This window comes from Aspergillus tanneri (assembly GCF_003426965.1).
Source record: "Aspergillus tanneri strain NIH1004 chromosome Unknown AapTan_2_pilon_pilon_pilon, whole genome shotgun sequence".
In the NCBI taxonomy this organism is placed as follows: Eukaryota; Fungi; Ascomycota; class Eurotiomycetes; order Eurotiales; family Aspergillaceae; genus Aspergillus; species Aspergillus tanneri.
In genome coordinates, this window is record NW_022984629.1 from 4,372,611 (window position 1) to 4,385,513 (window position 12,903).

General features: G+C 48.7%; 5 protein-coding genes across 5 annotated transcripts; 2 read left to right on the forward strand and 3 right to left on the reverse strand.

Annotated features, from left to right (window-relative positions):
• Window positions 1-154: 154 nt before the first annotated feature.
• Window positions 155-1,573, reverse strand: ATNIH1004_001391 (uncharacterized protein; the record flags this gene model as incomplete). Its single annotated transcript, XM_033566091.1, has 1 exon — window positions 155-1,573. The coding sequence occupies one exon, from the start codon at window positions 1,571-1,573 to the stop codon at window positions 155-157; it is 1,419 nt and encodes a 472-aa protein (XP_033431848.1).
• An 80-nt stretch (window positions 1,574-1,653) lies between these two features.
• Window positions 1,654-2,433, reverse strand: ATNIH1004_001392 (uncharacterized protein; the record flags this gene model as incomplete). The annotated part of the gene is made up of 1 exon (XM_033566092.1): window positions 1,654-2,433. One exon carries the CDS (start codon window positions 2,431-2,433, stop codon window positions 1,654-1,656), a length of 780 nt encoding a protein of 259 aa, XP_033431849.1.
• Window positions 2,434-6,065: 3,632 nt separating this feature from the next.
• ZTA1 (quinone oxidoreductase family protein) lies at window positions 6,066-7,115 on the forward strand (the record flags this gene model as incomplete). Its single annotated transcript, XM_033566093.1, has 2 exons — window positions 6,066-6,841; window positions 6,893-7,115. 2 exons carry the CDS (start codon window positions 6,066-6,068, stop codon window positions 7,113-7,115), a joined length of 999 nt encoding a protein of 332 aa, XP_033431850.1.
• A 195-nt stretch (window positions 7,116-7,310) lies between these two features.
• Window positions 7,311-8,998, reverse strand: ATNIH1004_001394 (uncharacterized protein; the record flags this gene model as incomplete). The annotated part of the gene is made up of 5 exons (XM_033566094.1): window positions 7,311-8,184; window positions 8,236-8,484; window positions 8,545-8,562; window positions 8,620-8,705; window positions 8,753-8,998. 5 exons carry the CDS (start codon window positions 8,996-8,998, stop codon window positions 7,311-7,313), a joined length of 1,473 nt encoding a protein of 490 aa, XP_033431851.1.
• Window positions 8,999-10,543: 1,545 nt separating this feature from the next.
• On the forward strand, window positions 10,544-11,998 carry ATNIH1004_001395 (inositol polyphosphate multikinase; the record flags this gene model as incomplete). Its single annotated transcript, XM_033566095.1, has 2 exons — window positions 10,544-10,635; window positions 10,786-11,998. 2 exons carry the CDS (start codon window positions 10,544-10,546, stop codon window positions 11,996-11,998), a joined length of 1,305 nt encoding a protein of 434 aa, XP_033431852.1.
• Window positions 11,999-12,903: the final 905 nt, after the last annotated feature.

A 12,903-nucleotide genomic window follows, 5' to 3' on the forward strand; every position in this document is an offset into this window, starting at 1 on the left:
CTAGATCTATACTACCAACATGATGATACATTCGTACATTTAGCAGATAAACAGCAGAAAGATCAGAACACAAAGAAGCAAAAAAGGACAAAGAATAGAAAAGACACTTAAAAATGAAAAACAAGAAAGACAAAGAGAAAAAGAAGTGCCTGCACTACTCCCAAATCTTCCATTCTTCTAAATTCTTTCGCAACTCCGTCTCACAGTCATACCCCCGAGCCTCGTCCTCTAGCAACTCCTCACGACGCTCCCGGAACCGTCGCTCCGCGTCATATCGTCGCAGCGCGATAAGTTTGAGATAAACCAGGTCGTCCCGCTGCACCGCATCCCGAAACCTGGCCCTCATACGCGGCGAATATAGCTGACAGCTTGCTTCGCGACACCGGGATGGCCCCTCGCCTGCCGGCAGCCGCATCAGAGCCGAGAACTGGCGCGCCATCGGCTGGTTGGCCTTGACCAGCGGCCAGACCACGTCGTCATAGCAATCCTCGCACACTGTCAATTCCGGCACTTGCGGCATATAGTGCCAGGTGTTGAGCACTAATCGGTCGCGACGACAGTCCCGAAGGACGACCTTGCGTCGCGCGTAGGCCATGAACTCGCTCAGATCGGGCGCCGAAAACCACGCTTTCTCGGACCGGTTCGCCGCGATGTCCAGATAGTCGATGTATCGCACGAAGCGCGGGCTATCGGTCACAAAGTCACACACGCGAGCCTGCGCCGTGGTGCTGCGCTTGAACGTGTCCCGGTGAGGGGGCATAAGAGTCCGTAGATTCCTCACGCATCCCGAGCACACATTGAATTTCGGCAGGAACACCCCCGTGTCGGGGTCAATGATGCGATACCAGTGCTGCTCGCTGATGATGCGGCCAGTACAGGGCTTGTTTCCGGATTGGTTCCGCGCTATCTGGTGAAGCAGATCGAGGTGGTCCAGCTGTTTCTTGAGTGTCTGCATCCATGCCAGCCGGATCCATGGCTCGCTCATGGAGCAGCGAATCTTCTCCCCACGTGGTCGGGGGTTTCCAAGGACGAAGGCATCGCGGAATTTGGACTTGCGCATCTGTTTCAAGCACGAAGGGCAGATGTTCAGGTGCGTTAGCCCTCGGATCGTGAACCAGTCCTGGTAGCCTGCGACCGGGATAGACCTGGGACAGGGTAAAAGGTAGGCGCTAGAGTTACTGGGCGAGGGCTGACGAGCAGCACCCTGGGGGGACGTACTCCGGGACGATTGGGGTTGCTGAACAACATCTGGTGCAGCGTTCCGGAGATACGACTGAGGCTTGGGCGCTACCTCGGAAAACGAGACCGCCCGTCGAGTGCGAACTGCGGGCAACTCGTCCGATGTAAATGACCGTGGTTCCTGGACTTCCCCTGTGAACGGGCGTTGTGGCGCGTTTGTCATAGCTGGCGCCACGGAAGTAGCAAAGGGGGGCCGCCGTTGGATCCTGGTCTTTATTGGCCGCACAATCAGGCTTTGGGAATGCCGATGCAGGTCCTGTCTGTGATCCTTGAACAGGGGGCTCGGCAGTGGCATTGCCAGGTTTGGTAGCAGATAAGGGAACAGATGAGCCATGGTGATCCTGCCCGGCACCTTGTGCAGAAGACTTCGAGTCTCGCTGCTCCTGTCGCTGTCTTAATTTCTCTTCCAGTCTTTCAGCCAAGGTGGGCGTGTTGGGAGAATTCTGCGAAGTCTTTTGGTTTTGGGGGGGGGGGCTGAATGGGCTCTGGACGGTCACCCTTGGCCTTGTGCTTGACTGTAGCTGTGTCAGAGAGGTAACCAGAGGCAGAAGTCTGCTGTTGGGTGTCGGTGGCCGAGCACTTCAAGGGTCGCCCTGACTTCACACTCTCGGAACGTCTGGGAACAGAAGACGAAGCGGAGTTATATTGCAGTCCGTTTTGAGTGTGTGCCCGGGAAATTGCCTTCCGAGAATCTGGAAGAGGAACATCCTTGGATTTTGCAGGAAAGTTGTCATTCTGGGTTCGAGAGCTCCTGGGGCTGGAATCTAGTTGGTGGAAAGCTGATCTCGATCCCTTCCCGGGAACATTGCTCTTAAGGTCCTGTCCTGATTGTGAAGGTCTCCCGGATGTCTGGCCCTGAGGAAGAACCTTTTGCGATGTGAATGGCATAGGAACGGAGAATTTCCTCAGAGGACCCTTCCCTAGGTGAGCATCGCCGGGCGGCGTTGGGGGCCCGGTACTGTCATCCGACGAATTGATTTCTCGGCAGAACTCCTCCACAATGGTGGTTTCAACATTAGAAAAAACATCCATAATCACGGGGTATTGATCAACGGTTCCTCTGGCGCATACTCCTTCGATCCCGGGCATGTCTCCAAGGCTGGACAGTCCGTGCCATTCACGGGCGAGCGATTCCACTTCGTCTTCTACAGACGGCAAAGGTGGCCATTGCGGCCTCTTGCGCCAGAACGGCATGGTTCACAATGGGTTCTCACAAAAAATGGGTTGTTGCTAGTTCCAATGGGGAGGGGAAGGTGGCGTGGCTCCTTGATTTGCGACAACAGCTATCCTGTTGCAGTGGCACAGTGAATTAGAGTCACTTTCCTGGTTGCAGTTGGCATGTTATACCCCTCGTGTCAACTCACTCGGGAGTTTCAAGGCAAAAATCAAGAAAAACCCCTGTGGTAGAAGAAAAATACCAAAAATAAAAAAAAAAGAAACAATTGATCCGGTTAGAGTACAAACTGCAAGACTAGGAGACAATGAGGTGCAGACCACCAGGGCCTTTGAAGCTATTAAATATTAGGTAAGAGACAGAAGGACCAAACTTTTCTGTTATACATCTAAGGATAAAGAAGAATTAGAGGGAGGTTGCAGAGAGGTGTATATAAATCCCAATGGAAAACCTGGTCGGGCAGCGCCTCTCGTCGTGGTGGCCCTATCACGGCCTGGGCCCTGAAGGTTGGGCGTTAAGAGGCGACGAATCAGGCCATGCAAGATGAAACACAGCGACTATGACAGGACGTTGACAATGAAAATGAATGGTTCTCCAGAGGACAAGTCAACAGGCACAGGAGTCGAAACATGGGATCCCAGCCAGAGGATAATGGCGTCCATCACTCGCTACGATGTCGCTAAGTAGAGGGATGCCAATCCACTAGGTCAGGTATGCTGGCTTTGTTTTTCCAGTCCCCCCAATGGGCAGCCGAGCCAGTAATCACGCACAACAGGGAAGAATGGACAACCCAGTGTGGAGAGACTGAAATGTGGAGGATTGGACCGTGACAGTTCATGGGCAACGATCCCTAGGCAGGGCTGTGGAGTACGTCAAGCCTTGACTCTCTCAAGGAACGGCATCCTGGGCGACGTGCGGTGGTTGGGCCTTCTTGTGTACTGAATATGCCCACCGCATTTCAATTTTTTATGTCGATCAGGTTGTTCTGTCAATTCTGGTGTGATGAAAGCATGGGATCCTAGTTTATTAGTCTGTTAGTTTGCATAGGGGCGATGCTGATGACGATGTTGATGGTGAACTGTTGGATATGGGAAGGATTTGGCTGTTCAATGACGCCAGAGGCAGTGACTGAAACATCAAGTGAAGCAGCATGACGATGAGGATGGCAGGAGAAGATGAGTTGGATCAAATTGAGGGAAATCCAATTGAATCTATTGTTCATCATGTGCCCATTGCCCAATAGTTAACTAAGTTTGACGTATTGCACGGCTGAGCGGTAAATACAACCGAACAGAAAATTTTCGTCACAACCACATCAAATTTGAAGCATTACAACCACACACACACCATTAAATTAGACTATTCAAAGCATAAAATAAATAGATATTTACTAGGGCAAATTTGTATGGTATGTCCAATTGTCCCACAGCCACTGCAGCGTGGTGGAGCTCGCTGGCAAGGTATAGATACAGCCTCATCAACCTGCTCATTAAGTTGCGTATTGAGCTGCTAAAAAAGTATTAATACCTACAGTAGCATGCCTCTTTGCCCTTTTTTTTTTCTTCTTTGCAGTTTACGGACCTTGCGACCAAGCTGACGAGTATTTTGAGGCACTTGAAAAGCAGAGGAGATTAAGTCTTCAACTAGTGGTGGTGTTGGTGTACGTAGTTAGAAGGTTATTTTTTAGGAACCCGGTTTTTATTAAGTGGTTTAAAACCAGCACCTGCGAAGCCATTACATATATAAATGTAAAAAATCCTCCTTGTTAACATGGTTGTTTCCAGCAACTATTATCCCCTCAACTAACTTGCCATATGCACGCTAAGCAGCCCAAAAACACCAACATCTAGTGGTTGAAGATGAGATGTATGTGGAGGCATGCAAAGACAAATAATTATAGTTTCCTGGCAAAAATGTTAAATTCTGCAGTCTGGTGGCTAGAATAGTCATCAAGAATAAGCAGCCGCTTTGCACTAGTTATATTCTGCCTGGAATATTGTTTAAACATCTCCTTTGGCCAGCGAAGTCCTACGTTATCTGTTATCCAGCTAATATCACTTTTTGCGATTCTCCATCTCTGTTCCCATCCTTAAGACGTGCAGGTTCTTGATGCCAAGCAGCTTGATGCTGTTTTGCCTTTAAGATAATTACAGGTAAAGTAGAATCTCCTTTCAAGCTTGCACAATTAATAACTGTAACCAATTCGCAGTTTCCCTGGATAACTGTACGAGGTCTCTCACTGCACTTGGCTGCTGTAATAACCTTAAGAGGTTGTACAGAGCCCCATAGCAAAGCCAGTTCATCAAAAATACAGACATTATCCTCATGTATGCCATGTTCTTGGATAGCTTTATATATAGTTGCAAGCCACTGCTTTATAATTTTTGGGTCCTCCTGCTTTGCCCGCTGGTGTATGCAATTCTCCGGTTATATCTTGTATACAGCTCAGGACGTCGTTTGGCAAAGGAATACGCCCAGTTCACTCCAAGACTTGATGTTAGATCTTGTGTACGCTCGCGAAGCAGAAGCAAAATCTGTGCCATTCCATGTAGAAGCTCCGGTCCCATTGAAAAACCTCGCTTATCTGCATCTATAAGTTGCCTCAAAAGAGATTCTTCTTCAGTAATGGCCAATTTATGGCCATTAGCACTCGATTCTTTACGTGGCTTTCTTCCTTTTAGTCGAGCGCATAAGTTAGTCAGAGATACACTAAATATCTAAGCAACTTGTAATTTTGATTTAACTGTTGCTCGTTATATGCAGCAATGGTCACTTGTCAACGAGATTCTTGAGATAAAGGCATTTTGTACAGAAATAATAAAGAAATGGCGTGTCGTAGAATTTTAATTCAAATATTTTGGTGGGAGCCGTGAAAATTTTCCGTTTGGTCGTATTTACCGCTCGGCCGTGGAATACGTATGTTAAGTCGCCCACACGGTCTAGTCGTCCGTTCCGTGTTGCATATAAAATAGCACTTTTAGAACCTCAGTATCTCGACAACAACGAATTCAGGGAACATGAAAATTTAATAGAAGAATAATATGGTAAGAGATAACTATATATTATAACCATAAGTGTTTATCTAGACTGGTTCTTTTATTATAAAGAATGGCTTTTGTTACCGGACGGTGTGGATGTATTAATGTGTTTAAAGCTAAAAGTTTTCTAGAAAAAATAACCAGCACTTCTTAAAGCCAAAATTTACTGCAATTAAATATAAATCTAATAATACAGATATGATGTTGTTGAATATATAGAGGTTAGAGAAGTGCTATGTTATATGCACAACGGAGCGGGCGACTCGGCAGTGGAGTACGTTACAACGGAATAGATCCGCATCTTGAGTAGTAGTTACTCATCGTACCCTCATGTCACCCTAAGGGCGGATGTATACGACTTAATATTACTGATTTGAAATCGCCATAATGTCCCGAAGCAGGCTCCAGGGGTTTACTCACTCCATTTATATCCGAATCTATCCACCCCCTCCATGTATCGCAACCACATTTTCATCTCATCCCGCATCAACTCTCTGCTCCGTCCAGTTTCCTCGACCCTCGTGACGGCTTCACCTATTACCACTACCCGTCTTTCTGCTATCTACTCTCATCTTCACCCCTCCCCCCTCTTTTATTCCTCGCTAGCGCGCACCATGTCGGTCCCATCGACCATGAAAGCCATCATCGTAGAGAAAGTCGGAGGCCCCGAGGTGCTCGAATTCAAAACAGATCATCCCGTGCCCACCCCGCAGGAAGGCCAATTGCTCATCAAGAACCACATCTCCGGCATCAACTACATCGACACCTACTTCCGTACAGGTCTCTATCCAGCCCCCAAGCCTGAAATCCTGGGCCGTGAAGGAGTTGGCACCGTGACCGCCTTGGGGGCCGGTCCAAACCCTTACAATTTCCAGGTGGGCGATCGAGTCGCCTGGCTCGCAGGCGGGGGATACGCGGAGTACACGACCGTCCCTGCCGTCAAGGCCGTCAAGATTCCCGACGGCATTTCCGATGAGGATGTGATGGCGGCGTTTCTGAGCGGGATGACCGTGCTCTCGCTGACCAAGGAGACTCATGCCGTCCAGAAAGGTGAATGGGTTCTCGTGCATGCCGCTGCTGGTGGGGCTGGATTTCTCATGACTCAGATCCTGAAGTCCGTTGGCGCTAAGGTCATTGGTACCGCGGGTGGTGCGGAGAAGGTCGCTTTGGTCAAGAGTTTGGGGGCGGACGTGGTCATCGATTACCGGAGTGAGGAGGGCAAGGACTGGGTCAAAAAGGTCAAGGAGGTCACCGGAGGCCAAGGGGTCGATGTCGTCTACGATTCTGTTGGACAGGATACATGGGAGGGAAGCTTGGAGGCTGTCAAGAGAAAAGGAACAGTTGTCTGGTTTGGTAATGCCAGTGGTCCTGTACCTTCTTTCAATATTCAGTGAGTTCGGTGGCTACTGTCCTGCCGTGTTCGGCATTGATGATTTTATAGGAAACTTGCTCCCAAGTGTATCAAGATCGCCCGACCGATGCTGTACGGATACATCGATACTCGCGATGAGCTGGAATTCTACGTGAATGAACTGTTCAATCTACTCAAGTCCGGCCAACTCAAGGTCCGGATTCACAAGGTGTATCCTTTGGAGCAGGTGGCTCAGGCACACATGGATCTGGAGGGTCGAAAGACCACCGGAAAGCTCTTGCTGAAGCACTGAATTAGCTAGCGGCGTGTATTTAATCGACAACATTTGAGGAATAGGAGGCAATAGATCACCATTTTCTTGCCTGTTGACGAAAAAAGTGTCTTTATTTGGATGTATTATGTGTCAATGTCTTCTGCAGCTCAACAGGACCTATCTACAGAAGTGAAGGCTGCGCATTACGGATTGCCCTATTTCTCATCCGCATTGTTAACCTCCCATCCGCACCCTCTTCATCACACCTTCGTCGTCGTCATCGCCTTCCTCTACCGTCACGTCCCTTGGCTTCTTCCACCCCAGCATGAGATCGTTGCAAAGAACCGTGTAGACGGAACAGTATGTGGTATGGATGTCTTCAAAGTAATGAAACCCACAATTCAATTCCCACACCGAAGTTATCACCTTCATGCCGGGGTAGCAATGCCGGAGTAAATCCTCCTCCAGGAAAAACTCAAACTCGGGCATATGTATGTTGCCAAACGACCATTCAAGGTGCTCTTCAGGACTCAGATCATAGCTCGGCTTACCTGGATCACAATAGGCTTTTCCAACCAGCCTCCCGACAGGATTCAAGTCGGGGGCATACTCCTGGTAGAAAGAGCGGACGTCATTGTCAGGAGGGACTACCTCAGTGACCTCAAACCCATGGATATCCTCCACAAGCATAGCACGAAGGGCGTCATTGTTTGCATGGTCCCGAAACTGCCCGGCCTGCGCGTTTGTTCCAACCCCGGCCAGGGCAAACTTGACGACCTTCCATGCCACTTTTTTGGTCATACGAACGCTATCGTCTTTGGGATTCTGCCATTGATCGTCTTCGACGTATATATTGTAGAGAAAACCGCCGAAGAGAGTAGAGCAGGCTGTGTTAAAATCCCCAGGTGTCTTGGCTGTGAATTGCTGGTTATCCCAGAGTTCCTTAGAGGCAATATCGCACGACTTTCTGGCCTCATCGATGTTTTCGTTGTGTTCTGGGCACACGTCGTGATAAAGCAGATAGGAGAGGAAGTTTCGAATCGTGACAGTGGCCATCCTCACCATCTCTTTGGTTTCAGGGTTGAAGAAGTACGGGAAATATGAAGTGCTATAGGTCGTCCATCAGCCATCGATTTTGATTCAATCTGTAGGCCCTTACAGGTAGCCTTTGACCACCGCATTGAAATCAACAGACAGGTTCAGCTGCTCGCGTTTGATGCTTGTCTGCCCTCTAGCCACCAGGACCTGCTCGCTATCCATTTCCTGAAGCTCCTTGTCATCCATACCGGCAAACATTTTCTGTCCGACGTCCACGCCGCCGTATGCCAGATACCTCATGAAGACATGTCGTCTGTCGCTTTCAATGCGACGGTTTTTCATATACCGCAAGAGGGCGTCTTCCATCCGGCTATGGTGGTATTAGTATTGAGAGTACCCCTAGCTAGGAATTGGAATGGTGGCTACGCACTGAATGAGAGGCCGAGAACTGTTCACATTGTCTAAGTCAGCTCTCAGTCTTCGCTTCAGATCAATGTTTACTTACATATCGTACAGCTCCTTCTCCTCCTGGTACTGTTCGGGAGTCATGGGAGCATCGACATAGAACTCTTCGAACCCAGTAGGCTTATTCTGCAGAATTTCAGCTTCTAGAACTGAAGGCCAGAGAGATAAGATACTTTTCCTCGTTTGCTCTTGGGCTTTCTCCTGGTCTTCTTTTTCTTCTTCGGTCCTATCAAGTCCACAATGGCAGTCGTCCCATTGCCCTCTTCTCCTTCTCTGTCGCCATCGAGTGCAGGAGGAGTAGACTTGACGAGGTCGCCCATGTGATCTGGAGTGATTGACACTTTCTTTTGAGTACAGTGGCTATCCTCGTAGATAGGAAGAGAGGGATGGTTCTTCGAGCTTTCCTGAGAGTGCTTCATGATAACAACAGACGCTGGTGGAGGAAGGAAAGATAGATGAGAATGGAGAAAAGAGGATGTTTTGGTACTTGAATCTTCAATAAAAAAAAAAAAAAAAAAGAACAACCGGATTTTAGGTGGCAGTGAACGTAGAGTCAATGTTAAATGGAGTGGGCAGGTAGGTTGTTGTGAAAGGTCTTCACTGTATTAACAAACAAAATGTCTAGAATAGCCCAATAACTTGGCTTAATCACTACCCATTTCAACTGCTATTTTCCCACATTGTTTGGCCCCTGCAAACAGATAAGCCTCAGTTTACTTCCTGGCTAACACGTGAATAGGCAAGTGAATGGATAATTGCACATGATGCTAAGCTCTTTGTAGAAGTGGAAAAAGAATATACTAATATTCTATAGGAAACGCTGGGACTGCTACATCAAAGTTTTTATATTGTGAGGTTTGTAGCTTTTGCATTGAATGTATATAGCTATTCTCGATTCACTGTATTCTCAGGATGCTTCAGTCTTCAGCATAATATCGAATTGTTATATCATCGAGAGCACTCTTAAAGCAGTACAAGTCTAGTCAACCATAGATCAGCTTTGGCACTAAATATCTCCGCCATTTTGCAGATAGGCTATCTCCTTGACCGCTGTCCTGCTCAATGGCTTGTTGCAAATGCAGGTAGAGACAAAAGCATGCTTCTTCTGTCTGCTGTCAGAAGACCTGGCAATAGCTCTCGGAATCAGGATCTATGGAATTGGACCCATCCTGGATCGGCTCTTCTAGTCAAGATCCTTTGAATACTCCAAGTCCTGAGACATCTGTTCTAGCAATTGCAAGGTACCAAGCCACCCAAGAGGGGATTCGACGCTGAAAGTTATCAGAAATTCGGCCCGTTCGGTTGTCTCTCAGATGGCTCCAAAGCTGATAGGAATTGCTGTTTGGTTGTAGCCCAGATGCTCATTCATCAGAAAAATCAGCTCATCGACACATGCTCACACAGATGACAGCTGGGGAAACCGAGACATGACATTGATGTCGTCTACACTTGTCTAGCAACTGACTGTGGGCAATGACATCACATGACGTGGAGGACGGGGGTTATAGTTGATGAGAATCCCACGGTTCAGACGCAGATCTGTCTCTGATAGATCCAACTTCGCCAATTGACAACCGTATAGCACCAGATTGTATGTCAGAACGGAGAAGGGAGGAAATGGATGGAGGAAAGGTGGTCCTCGGAGTCTCCATTTATTTCGTAAGGTTCTGATCATTTCCCGTCGATCTATCATGAGCAAACACCAACCAAAACACCACCTCCGATTTGTCTCTCCTTGTCTGCTTTCCTATTTCATTTAACTGGACAATTTTGTCATTCTGTCATTTTCTATCTTTTTTGTCCCTTTCTTTTCTTGTCTAGCTGAATTCAATCTGTGGTCGTTTTTACTAGTCCTTCCTTTCCAACGCCGCTGCCTGCGAAGGCTGCGATCTTCCGGGCTCATGCAAAGTACTGTACTAAGACCTGTCCGCCTAGCTTAAGACTCTTAAAAAACAGGGGAAGATATGACAACACCGCCCTCAAGGTCGGAAAGTGCCAAGTCGGCCAAGCTGGACAGCGATAGCTTTGTCGCGTTCGATCACGCTGCGGCTGGACAGTAAGTGTTTGCAAGACCCTGGCCCTGCTCTCCAGATCTCCTGAAATCGAGCCAGGGATGTTCACGTCTCCATGGCCCATACAGGGTTCTACGCTATACGGTGCCATTGATATGTAATCGATTGTCAGATACTGATGTTGGTTCTCACAGTGACGGTGTTCGTTGTACCCTGTCCGGCGCGTTGATCGCGAAACCCTGCACCCCCGAAGAAGTGGCTTTCTATGACTCCTGCGCCCTCCACCCCGCATTCAGGGAATTTATCCCCACCTACATAGGCACCTTGACATCTGCCGATCAGCAACAGACGCTCGCCCTCGTCGCTTCTCAGCAAGGTGGTGCCGTCACCCTTCCTGACTCCGATCCATCGTCCGCGACCAATATTCCCACTGAAGCGTCCCAGTCCAACACATCCTCACATACTGCGCCGACGATAGCGGAACCAGAAGTGCCATGGGTACCTTCCGACGGGAAAAAGATCGAGACTGGCTTGTCTATTGTGTTGGAAAATGTAGCTTCGGGATTTACCAGGCCAAATGTCTTGGACGTGAAGTTGGGCGCCCGCCTGTGGGCCGATGACGCGCCCCCTGCGAAGCGTGCGAAGCTGGACGCGGTGTCGAAGGAGACAACCAGCACCAGTCTCGGGTTTCGCATTGCGGGTATGAAAGTATGGACCGGCGAGAACGGGGAAAATGATGCCGGCAGCAAGACGGATCCTTACGATATCCGACATGAGGGACGCGAGGGTGCCAAGGGCGAGGTTATCGAGAAGGACGGCTACAGGCGCTACGACAAATGGTATGGGCGGTCATTCAGCGAGAAAAATGTCAAGGAGGGTTTTGAGGCTTTCCTCGCCGGGGCAAAAGCGGGATCCATTGATCGGTCTAAATTCTTGTCGAGGAGACTGGCCGATGAGCTTAGACGTGTACAGCTGGTTCTAGAAACGGAGGAAAGCCGGATGTATTCTTCGAGTGTCCTGATTGTCTACGAGGGTGACCCCGAAGCTTTGGAGAATGCTCTGGAGGAAGAAAAGAAAGCCAAAGAGAGGGCACCGGAAGAGTCCGAGTCGGAGGATGAGGGGTTTGATCTCCAGCTTCAGGACGATGGGTCCTATAGGGTGGTGGAGCTACCAGCTGGCCAGGATGGTGCGCTGCAGCAAGCTATTAACCTTAACTTCGACCCTGAAACCGCCCAGCTGGAAGACTTGGATGAGGAAGAGGACGAAGAGGCTCCTCCTAAGGTGCATGATCTGCGCCTCATTGACTTTGCACATGCCAACTGGACCCCTGGTCAAGGACCAGATGAGAACGTTCTCATGGGCATACGGAATCTGATCAAAATGTTCGACGATCTGGCTGCCGAATAACAACAACTACACTGGGTACTTCCAAGCAGTCGCTGGCGGCTATTGGACGCTGTGTCACCACATGTATCATCATTGACTCCATTGGCTGTAGCGTATAATTGATAATTCAATAGACTTTACACAAGTAGCTTGTCAAGCATAACTAGTGCTCCGGTATGATGGTTATTTTCTAGATATAGCTTAGTAAGCCGACCTCTGCCGGACACAAATTAGTAGAAGATCGCAACGGCGCAACTTCCCGAGGAGAGCAGCCCAACCAGCCAATATGTTTCCCACTCGTACCCTGTTGGGGCGTTCCGTTTGGAAAGGTCAGCATCTACTGCGAACTCAGGTTAGATGTATAATCACTAACACTGTACTGCAGGCCCGAACATTGTCCCGTACGTTCATGTCTTGAAGAGAGACCCTTCTACCCCAGCTCCCGAAAGAGAAGAAACGAAAAGAAGAGCAAAACAAAATACGAAATTATAGTAGATCTTCTCACTAACTATTAAAATTTTTGACAGCCTTCCCCTCCCGAGGAAAATGCCCCCTCCCCCAGGTACACCACCGATCAAGACGCAGAAACGCGGCGCTACCATCCTTCCTAATTTTGTGGGATTGAGGTTCTCCGTGCACAATGGGAAGACCTATCATGATGTTTTTATCACCGAGGAAATGGTGGGGAGGAAACTGGGGGAATATGTTCCGTATGTTTTCTCTCTCTTTCTCTCCCTCGTTCCGGTTTTCCAGATTTGACCTGTGCTGAGGTGGATTGATTGGTTATGTGATGTGATGTGTGAATGGCTAATATGTGGTGTTGAATAGGACTCGCAAGCGGTTCTCGTATAAGATGTCTAAGAATAAATAAACTGGACTGGTGGGCTGGTTGATTGTCTTGGTGCTGTGGTTCAAGACATTCGAGA